General features: G+C 30.5%; 1 protein-coding gene across 3 annotated transcripts in view; it reads right to left on the bottom strand.

Moving 5' to 3' along the window:
* Positions 1-7,100: 7,100 nt before the first annotated feature.
* Positions 7,101-11,382, bottom strand: part of LOC141291001 (cyclin-dependent kinase-like 5) — an 87,755-nt gene continuing 83,473 nt past the window's right edge. For all 3 annotated transcript variants that reach the window (XM_073823157.1, XM_073823159.1, XM_073823158.1), the window contains 2 exons: positions 9,975-10,169; positions 7,101-8,264 (listed from right to left, as the gene is read on the bottom strand). In XM_073823157.1, coding sequence (XP_073679258.1) covers positions 7,932-8,264; positions 9,975-10,169 — 528 coding nt within the window. In that variant the 3' untranslated portion in view covers positions 7,101-7,931. The remainder of the gene's footprint in view (positions 8,265-9,974; positions 10,170-11,382) is intronic.

Here is an 11,382-nt window from a genome sequence, read left to right as displayed (position 1 = left end):
GAACACATGATTATAGAGTAAAACACCATCCATCATGATATCCCTGCGATATCAAGCCTGTGGCAGTAGAGACCGATGAAGAAACTTCCGACACAAGTACAGCAATGATCGATATTTTAATTCTAGATGAGTTGAGGATAGATAAAAACTAAAAATGAGATGCGTATCGCTCGGTTTTCCAGGAAATCCTGGCATTTGACATCTCACGTACCCGACTGACTGTGTGAATCATTAAAGCGCGAACGTGTAAAAACCAGCTGAGAGGAAACAAAACGCCTCCAGGTACTTTGAGCTTTATTTAGAAGATTATCTGGCGAATGTGAAATTACATATTGCATAAAATTAATAAATTATTATTATTATTATTATTATTCCTCCTCCTCGGCGTGTACACACACACACTGGCTCTATTTCCCTAAACAGAAACATGAAACAATCTAAAGAGCTTTGACATCTGATATCCAGATATTGCATGTAAAACTGTATTTGCAGTATACCTGAGGGAATCAAAGACTGATAGATTTAGTACAAAGTAATCTTGCTTGAAAAATAAAAACAAAGGCATCATATACTCTGACTTTTTCTCTTTTTTTGCAGTGGATCTCAGTGGCCAGCAGGTGGAGCCACAACATTTCATATGATTTGGTCAGATTTGGTCGATGTTTTTGCTTCAATTGTCAGTTAAAAGGCTTGAGAAATTTCACTGGCTGTGATTTGTAAAGACTAACAAAAGACCCACACGAAACCCAGATAGCACACGTATGTTGTCGGGACGGCTTTTTTAGCTAATTGTTACACTCTTCATCTTCTTCAGTCAAAATTTTAGAATAAATATGAATTTTACTGTCTTTTCTGCTCATCAAGGCTGCATTTATTTGTTCAAAAATATTGTAAAATTGTGAACTACCATTACCATTTCAAATAACTGTTTTCTATGTGAATATATTGTACAATGTAATGTATCCCTGTGATCAAAGCAGAATTTTCAGCAACGTTACTCTAGTCTTGATTCTAATTTGCTGATTTTCTCAATTATTATAATTTTTTTCAGGATTCTTTGATGAAATTTGTAACATTATAAATGTTTTCAGCACTAATGATGTTTCTTGAGCAGCAAATCAGCATATTAGAATGATTTCTGAAGGATCATGTGACACTGAAGACTGCAATATTGATGCTGAAATTTCAGCTTTGATCAAAGAAATAAATTATATTTCACAATATATTCACATAGAAAATGATTATTTATAATTGTAAAAATATTTCAGAATATTACAGTTTTTATTATATTTTTAATCAAATAAATTCAGCCTCAACGAGTGGAAAGAACTTTTTTCAAAATCTAGAATATGTTTGTATGTATGTTAATATACTGTAATTTATTCCTGTGATCAAAATCCAGTCTTCATTCTAATTTGATGATTTTCTCAATTAATTTTTTGTTTCAGATTTCTTTGATGACATTTGTAACATTGTAAATGTTTTCAACACTAATAATGTTTCTTGAGCAGCAAATCAGCATATTAGAATGATTTCTGAAGGATCATGTGACACTGAAGACTGCAGTAATGATGCTGAAAATTCAGCTTTGATCACGGAAATAAATTACACTTTATAATATATTCATACAGAAAATGGTTATTTAAAATTGTAAAAATATTTCAGAATTTTACTGCTTTTACTATATTTTTATCAAATAAATGCAGCCTTGGTGAGCAGAAAGTAATTTATTCCTGTGATCAAAATCCAGTCTTCATTCTAATTTGCTGATTATTTCAAGTATGATTATTTTTTCAGGATTCTTAGATGACACCTGTAACATTATACATGTTTTACCACCCATAATGTTTCTTGAAAATTCAGCTCTGATCAAAGTAATAAATTACACTTTATAATATTTTCACATCGAAAATTCAGCTCTGATCACAGAAATAAATTAGTTTACAATATATTTACAAAGAAACTGGGTATTTAAAATTGTAAAAATATTTCAGAATTTTTTTATTTTTAATCAAATAATTAGAGCTTTGGTGAGCAGAAAGAACGTCTTTTAAAATCTTAAATATGTTTGTATGTATTTGAATATATTGTAGAAGGTAACTTATTCCTTATCAAAATCCAGTCTGATTTTCTCTCTTTTTTTTTTTAGTATTCTTTGATGACATTTGTAGCATTATAAATGTTTTCAACACTAATAATCTTTCTTGAGCAGCAAATCAGCATATTAGAATGATTTCTGAAGGATCATGTGACACTGAAGACTGCAGTAATGATGCTGAAAATTCAGCTTTGATCACAAAAATAAATTTATTTTTATAATATTTTCACACAGATTTCAAATTGTAAATATATTTCAGAATTTTACTGTTTTTACTATATTTTGAATCAAATAAATGCAGCCTTGGTGAGCAGAAGAAACTTTCAAATTCTGAAATATGTTCGTATGTATGTGAATATATTGTAAAATGTCATTTAGTCCTGTGATCAAAATCCAGTCTTCATTCTAATTTGCTGATATTCTCAATTACTTTTTTTTTTTCAGATTTCTTTGATGACATTTGCAACATTATAAATGTTTTCAATAGAGGTCGACCGATCTATCGGTTTTGCCGATTAATCGGCACCGATAGTTGATTGGCCGAACTATCGGTTATCGGCAAAAACCCTTGCCGATAGTTTTTCCAGGTTGCGTTCTTTGCTGAAGCGCTCATGCTCCGCTGTCTTAGAGTAGAGGTTAAGCCCCAGACCAATGTTTAATGTCAGGATTGTTACCATATATTTGTATTGATTTATAGTCATATTTTTAGCCAGCAAAGTTGTAGATTTAAAGATGCAATGTGACAAAGCAAACTGTGTTCATTCAGCCGAAAGAATCCTGCCGAGTCACAGCCGCCATAGTTTTACATTACATCATATCTGTCCAAAATCATTGTTAATGTTCATAAAGACTTGACCCTGGGCTGTGAGATTGAGTATTGTGCATTTCAGCAAAATATTTGTATTTCTGTAGCGCTAATAATGTCTGTATGGTTCATATAGAACTATAGTTTATGTTTTAGCCTTTTCTTCAGGCCCTTAAAGCATAGGCTTGCATCTTGTTACGCACTTCATTTCACAATGCCATTTTCCTGTTCTTATTTGATTTTAATAACTCTGATCAACAAAAATATATATTAGAAATTAAGATAAAAATTATACAAAACGAAATTCGTTTAAAGAGGGATTTTCCACAAATAAAAACGTACGAAGTGGTCAAAAATTGTGTCTGACCCTCTCCAATTCTCCCGGCGTTTTTTCGTCCTATTCATACCACGTCCGACATTTACAAATAACACAAACTTCTTTCGTAATTAATATATTAAACTGAAACAAAACACAAACAAATAATATTTAAACATAAATGTAAAACATAAAAGACATTGTTTCTGAAATGGCTGCAATTAACGATATAGATCTCACTTTCTCTTTCCGTTTAATCTGTCACTCTAGACTAACCTTTGCTGTTTTTTTTATCTTTCTGGAGGTAAACATTTGTCCGTTTGGTGATTAAAAACTGTTTTAGATTTCTGCTTGAACTACACGCGACGCGTCTTGTGTGTCTGTGAGAGAGATACCTGCGAGTTGTCCGCGCAACACAGCGCTGCACTTTTGTCCGGTTGAGCTTGTGTTTTTCCCGCACATGGCACGTGTGCGCGCCAGAAACGCGGCAGGCTTCGTTGCACAGAATTTGCACTTTGAGCTACGTGTGCATTGTTTGTTAGTGTGAGCTTTCAATCGCAGTGTTTTACTTTAGATATGCATTCATTTCTGTCGTTTGTAATGCAGTACTATTAGATGCACTAAACTCGCGCACTGACGGACTTTCACTTTCTCTTTGTGTTTGTTCGTCTTAAAAAGCTTGTTTGCAGATGAGGTTAAATGCACATGGATTTCCGAATTATGAGGGGCCGTATAGGCCATAATTATTGAAAGGCCTCTTACAAACACCAGTGAAACGAAAAACATTGATAAACCTTAGTGAAATTCATTCATATGCATTACTGAAAACCTCTTACAAACACCAGTGAAACGAAAAACATTGATAAACCTTATTGAAATTCATTCATATGCATTACTGAAAACCTCTTACAAACACTAGTGAAAACATTGATAAACCTTATTGAAATTCATTCATATGCATTACTGAAAAGCCTCTTACAAACACTAGTGAAAACATTGATAAACCTTAGTGAAATTCATTTATACACATAACTGAAAAGCCTCTTACAAACACTAGTGAAAACATTGATAAACCTTAGTGAAATTCATTTATACACATAACTGAAAAACATCTTACAAACACGAGTGAAAACATTGATAAACCTTAGTGAAATTCATTCATATGCATTACTGAAAAGCCTCTTACAAACACTAGTGAAAACATTGATAAACCTTAGTGAAATTCATTTATACACATAACTGAAAAGCCTTTTACAAACACTAGTGAAAACATTGATAAACCTTAGTGAAATTCATTTATACACATAACTGAAAAGCCTCTTACAAACACGAGTGAAAACATTGATCAACGTTACTGAAATTCTTTCATGTGCATAACTGAAATGAGTCGAGATTTCAGTAGATGATGAGAGCTAATTTCACTTGAAACGGAAGCTGTCAACACTTCCGCTTAATTTGGCGCGTCTACTTCATGGAGGTTAGTCTAAGTTGTCCGAAGTTTTAAAAATTTTAAAACAACATTTTATCGTTTCAAGTACTATTTCGAATGTGGGAAGACACGGCACGCACGATGTTACAGACATAGATATTTATACGTAGATACCCCATTGGACCGCTCCAAGCACGTAGATGCGTCTGCCATTTTGCAGCGATCAACTTGACGTCATTCGCCATACTATAGGTTCGCAGACCAACGGCTGTGCAGGACTGTGGCATTTCGAATATTCAGTGATTACTATGGTCAATTACATAGATCTATGGGTGAATGACGTCGAGTTGACCGCTACAATATGGCTGGCGGCTTACACATAACGGCCCATAGAAACAGTCGCTAATGAGGAATCTATGTATATGTACATCTATGGTTACAGAGCTCGCCCCCGGCTGATCCGTCATGGCTCTGTGACCGACCGCGCAGCGAGGACGTGTTCGCTTCGATTCGCTGACAGCGCAGGGCGAACATTTAGAGTTCATGTGTTCAATTTTTTTTTATTATTATTATTATCATCATTACTACATGTAAATAGTAGTGTTACCTGCTTTGGGCTGGAAAGCTGTAAAGCACTCGTAATTTTCTTCCAGGACATTATTCATTATTTTTTCATTGTGGAAATATGGAACATACTAAAGAGTACGTAGGTGTAAACATGTTTTTGGCAGATTAAATTAAATTAAAATAAACTAACTAAATAAAAAACAATAAAGTAGCCTACAAAAATAAACACTTGGACGTGCTAAACAATGTTGGACGCTCCTCCAGAGGACTAACAGAGTACTTGACGACAGTAAAATGTTGTTTAAAATATGAAAAGCCTCAGACAACTCAGACTACCAACAGCCATGAACTGTTTGCTCCGCGCTGTCAGTGAATCGAAGCGAACACGTCCTCCCCGCGCGATCAGTCACAGAGCCATGACAGATCAACCCGGCGCGAGCTCCGTAACATCGTGCGGTGTCGTCCCACTTTCGAAATTGTACCTGACGATGATAAAATGTTGTTTAAAAATATTTAAAGCTTCGGACAATTTACGATTAACCTCCACGAAGCGGATGCGCCAAATTAAGCGGAAGTGTTGACACAACTTCCGTTTCAAGTGAAATTAGCTCTCTCATCCTCTACTGAAATCTTCACTTATTTCAGTTATGTGTATAAATGAATTTCACTAAGGTTTATCAATGTTTTCACTCGTGTTTGTAAGAGGTTTTCAGTAATGCATATGAATGAATTTCACTAAGGTTTATCAATGTTTTCACTAGTGTTTGTAAGAGGTTTTCAGTAATGCATATGAATGAATTTCACTAAGGTTTATCAATGTTTTCACTAGTGTTTGTAAGAGGTTTTCAGTAATGCATATGAATGAATTTCACTAAGGTTTATCAATGTTTTCACTAGTGTTTGTAAGAGGTTTTCAGTAATGCATATGAATGAATTTCACTAAGGTTTTTCAATGTTTTTCGTTTCACTAGTGTTTGTAAGAGGTTTTCAGTAATGCATATGAATGAATTTCACTAAGGTTTATCAATGTTTTTCGTTTCACTAGTGTTTGTAAGAGGCCTTTCAATAATTATGGCCTATACGGCCCCTCATACCGAATACTTTCGATGTACACACAGTCAGTTATGCTTTCAGAGCAGGACAAAACATCTGATACATCGAAATAAATCTGTGCATTCGTTTGAATGCAGCCAGTTAAAGCAGCGACTGTCTGTGATCTCATCAGTTATAATCAACGAAGAAGAAAAAACAATAACTATTTTCTGTAAACTTGCCGACACTTAAAGAAAGCTTATTTTAAATAAGTAAATGTTAAAAAAAGTAGCCTGCTTATATAATAAAGAAAAAATAAAGTAATTTTTGCACAATATAAAATTTATATGAAAATGGTGCCATGTGCATTGAAAACTGAGAATGAGACGCATGGTTATATTTAGGTGATATTGAAAATCGTAATTAAATTGAATCTTAATTTTAAGATGGCAAATATAAACAAAAAGCATAGAACCTGCAATTTTACATATTGTAAAAATGTAAAGATGACAATGAGTCCATTTGTAACATCAACTAAGATTAATGAAAGCTGTAGAATAGAAGTGTTGTTCCTTGTTAGAGGGTGTTAATTTCAACATTTACTTATATTTTGTTAACATTAATAACTATGAAATAACTTTAATGATCAATATATAATAAATAATATTTGTACTCATTTACAAAGTATGGTTTAGTATTAAAAAAAAAAAAATAGTAAATCGCTATTTTAAATGCTGTTCAGTATCCATTTTCAAAAACTATCGGTTAAGTAATCGGTATCGGCCAGTGTGGTCCAACCTAGCTATCGGTATCGGTAAAAACCAATATCGGTCGACCTCTAGTTTTCAACACTAATAATGTTTCTGGAGCAGCAAATCAGCATATTAGAATGATTTCTGAAGGATCATGTGACACTGAAGAATGCAGTAATGATGCTGAAAATTCAGCTTTGAGCACGGAAATAAATTACACTTTATAATATATTCATACAGAAAATGGTTATTTAAAATTGTAAAAATATTTCAGAATTTTACTATATTTTTAATCAAATAAATAGAGCCTTGGTGAGCAGAAGAAACTTCTTTCAAAGCGTTTGTCGTCCCTGTTGTGTGTTAGAATGACATTCACAACATTTAAGAATGAATTTCTACATAAACATGACATTTAAAGCAACATCCGTGCGCTATCTGGGAGGCACAGAGACATAAAATCAGGCATTCTTACCGGTAATTACTGTTACTCTTAATATCTACTGATATTCACTGAATTGTAAACAGAAAATACTTCAAGACAAAGTCGTAATACCTATATATACTGTAGTCTTATTCTCTAACTATAAAATAAAGGTCAATACTGTCATCTATACATGAATGGTTCGAACCTTTAGCCAAATATAAGAGTAACTATGCAGAATCCGATATATTTATATACTACAACCAGAGTAGAAACTAAAGCCGCACGTACAGTGCTATACATTTATATATTCCCATTTACATAGAGCTATATCATCTGCTTTTAGACTGTAGTTATCTGATAACAAAAAAAATACAGTGATTACAGTACATAAATAATATAAGAAGTGCTATCAAATATTAAAAACTTCAAAAGAAAAACGTAAAGACATATAGGCCTACCCTTAACACGCAAGAAAGTAAGGTCCGTCGGGGGCCGCCGTGAGTCCGACTCACAGCGCCGTCTCTTTAAGGTCATTCAGGTTTGGCAAACGTGAACGAAAGTGGCGAGCGAAGCCGTTCGGGCCCGGTTTGGAGGTCAGCTGGTCGGGATACGGGTTTCCTTCAGGACGTCCCAGAGCGCTGGAGTGCCAGCCGGAATCTAGGGGCCCCGAGGCTCCGTACGCCGCCTGACGGCCCTTGGGCTGCATGGAGGCGAGGCCGCGAGGCTCCACGAAACTCCCGCCGCCTTTGGAGGAGGGCAGGGGGTAGTGGAGATCTGCCGAGGTTTGGTTGGAGGACGAGGAGGTGGTGAGATGAAGGAGCTTGCGTAAAGACTTCAGAGGCTGAGAGAGAGAAATATAAAAAAAAAACATAGCATAGAATGTTCACTGCATTGTTAAATATAAAATATTGTACATTTATATATAATTTTTAGATGTACTTTAATGCTGAATATATAAAAATCAAAAACTGAATCTTTTTAAAAATATGTATAATTTAATGCATTATTTATAAAAATTTTATAATATTTTTTCGATATATACAGTATATATATATAAAATTTATATATTTTTTTTAAATTCATATATAATTTATTTATATGTAATTTAATACAGAATATATGCAAATCAAAAATTTCATTTTTTTATATAATTTACTTATATATTTATACAATTTAGATAATTTATAATTTAATGCATTATTTATCAAAAAAATATTATTATTTTCTTTTTTTAGCTACAAATTTATGTATTGTTTATTTATTTATATGTAATTTAATCCAGAATACATAAAAATAAAAAAGTTTATATCATTTATTTATATAATTTACATAACTTATGTATAAATTAATTCATTATTTAAATTTAATAAAGAATAAATATTCTTAATTTATATATTTTTTAATGTAAATATCATTTATTTATATGTAATTTAATTCAGAATATATAAAAATCAAAGACAAAGCAAACTAAATATTTTTATAGAATTTATATATTTTATCAAATGTATATAATTTATGTATAATTTACATATAAAGTACATATTTTCTTAAGCAATACAAACATTTAAAAAATATATACATTATGTATATGTAATTTAATACAGAATATATACAAATCAAAAACTGAATCTCTTCGTAGACATTATATAATTTACATAATTTATGTGCAATTTAATGCATTATTTACAAATTAAAAAATAAATATTTTCTTTATATATATATATATATATATATATATATATACACACATATACACACACATTTATATATCATTATCATTTATATATCACATGTATTTATGTTATTTAATACAGAATATACACAAATCAAAAAATGAATCTTTTTATATAATTTACATAACTTACATATAATTTAATACATTATCAAAATATATTTTCTTAATTCATCTATATATTTTTACATGTGTATTGCTTATTTATATGTAATTTAAAACAGAATATATAAAATAATTTATATAATTTATTTATATAATGTACATAATTTATGTATAATTTAATGCATTATTTATAAAACTAAATATATATATATATATATATATATATATATATATATATATATATATATATATATATATCCTTATATATATAATTTAATACGGAATGTATACAAATCAAAAACGGAATTTTTTATAGACTTAATTTTTATAATTATACAATGTACATAATTTATATATAATTTAATGCTTTACTGATAAATAAATATTAATTTATTTAATTATTTTTACATTTATGTATTGTTTATTCATATGTAATTTAATACAGAATATATAAAAATCTTTTTATATAATTTCTTTATATAATTTACATAATGTGTAATTTAATACAGAATATAGACAAATCAAAAACAATCTTTTCTATAGAATGTATTTATATAATTTACATAATTTAATGCATTATTTATAAATGCAGTCTTGGTGAGCAGAAGAGACTTCTTCCAAAAACTGTTTTATTTCTATGAATGCATATGAACATCTATTTACTTTCTTTTGTCATAGTATGTCTATCAGGTGTATAAATGCACATGTATGAACCTGAGAGTGTGTGTCATGCGTTCTGTCTGTGGGCCAGTCGGCGTCTCGTTCTCGCTCCTGATCCTGGTCTCGGTCTCTCTCTCTGTCGCGACTGCGCTCTCGATCTCGGCTGCGGGTGCGATGTCTGCTGCCCTGGTGAACGTACGAGCGGGACGATTTCAGCATCTGCGTCTGATCCGGCCCCTCACTCGGCACCTGACCAATCACACGCAGCACAGCGCTGTCAATCATCTCCACATGAGACTACTACAACTAACAGACTAACCACAGACAAAACAGCCCCACAAAGAAGCAGATTACTTGTTTTTCTAACATACAGTCGTGGCCAAAAGTTTTGAGAATTACATAAATATTGGAAATTGGAAAAGTGTCTGCTTAAGTTTTTAGAATAGCAATTTGCATATACTCCAGAATGTTATGAAGAGTGATCAGATGAATTGCATAGTCCTTCTTTGCCATGAAAATGAACTTAATCCCGAAAAAATAATTATATTTCAGTACATCACAGAAACAGCTGAAACAAAGATCTAAAAGCAGTTCAAAAGCAGCAAAATTTGTGAAAACTAATATTTGTGTCATTCTCAAAACTTTTGGCCACAACTGCACATGGATTTGACAAATATTCAGATTCTTTTCTGAATAATGATAATATAATAATTAGCAATATTATTTTAACATAACTTTATATATAAACTTCATATATATTTTTTAGATTATTAATTATAATATTATTTTTCATATTATTTTATCACAATGATGATGATTATTGTTATTATTTACCAGATTAGAGACAGAACACGGATGGCTTTTCACAACATTATATTATTAATTAATTTTAAATTTTACTTTATATTAATATTGAAATTATTATTAATATTACTTTTATGACTATTATTATTATTATTATTATTATTATTATTATTATTATTAAGCAGTTTAGACAGTAAAAACACTGATGGCTTTTTACTATATCATATTACTATTATTTTTAACATTACTTTATATTAATATTATTATTAATATTTTTATTTTTATTAATATTATTATTACTATTACTTTTATGATTATTACTTTATATTTTTTATTATTATTATTATATTATTTTGCAGTTTAGACCGTAAAAACACTATTATGTTTAACATTACTTTATATTAATATTATTATTAATATTTTTTACATTTTTATTTTTATTAATATTAAAATTCATAGTAATATTATTTTTATGATTATTGGTATATATTTGTATTATTATTATTATTATTACTACAGTAAATCCTATTTTTATTTTAACTATTTATTATTTTTTAACATTAGTTTATATTAACATTATTATTAATATTTTATGATAAAGATGATTAGATGATTATTGATTTTACAACTTATATTATTATTGTTTCTAATAACTTTA

Source organism: Garra rufa, chromosome 18 (assembly GCF_049309525.1).
Source record: "Garra rufa chromosome 18, GarRuf1.0, whole genome shotgun sequence".
NCBI classification, from domain to species: domain Eukaryota; kingdom Metazoa; phylum Chordata; class Actinopteri; order Cypriniformes; family Cyprinidae; genus Garra; species Garra rufa.
Note: the sequence above shows the minus strand (reverse complement) of the source record. Positions and strands in the feature narration are given on the sequence as shown.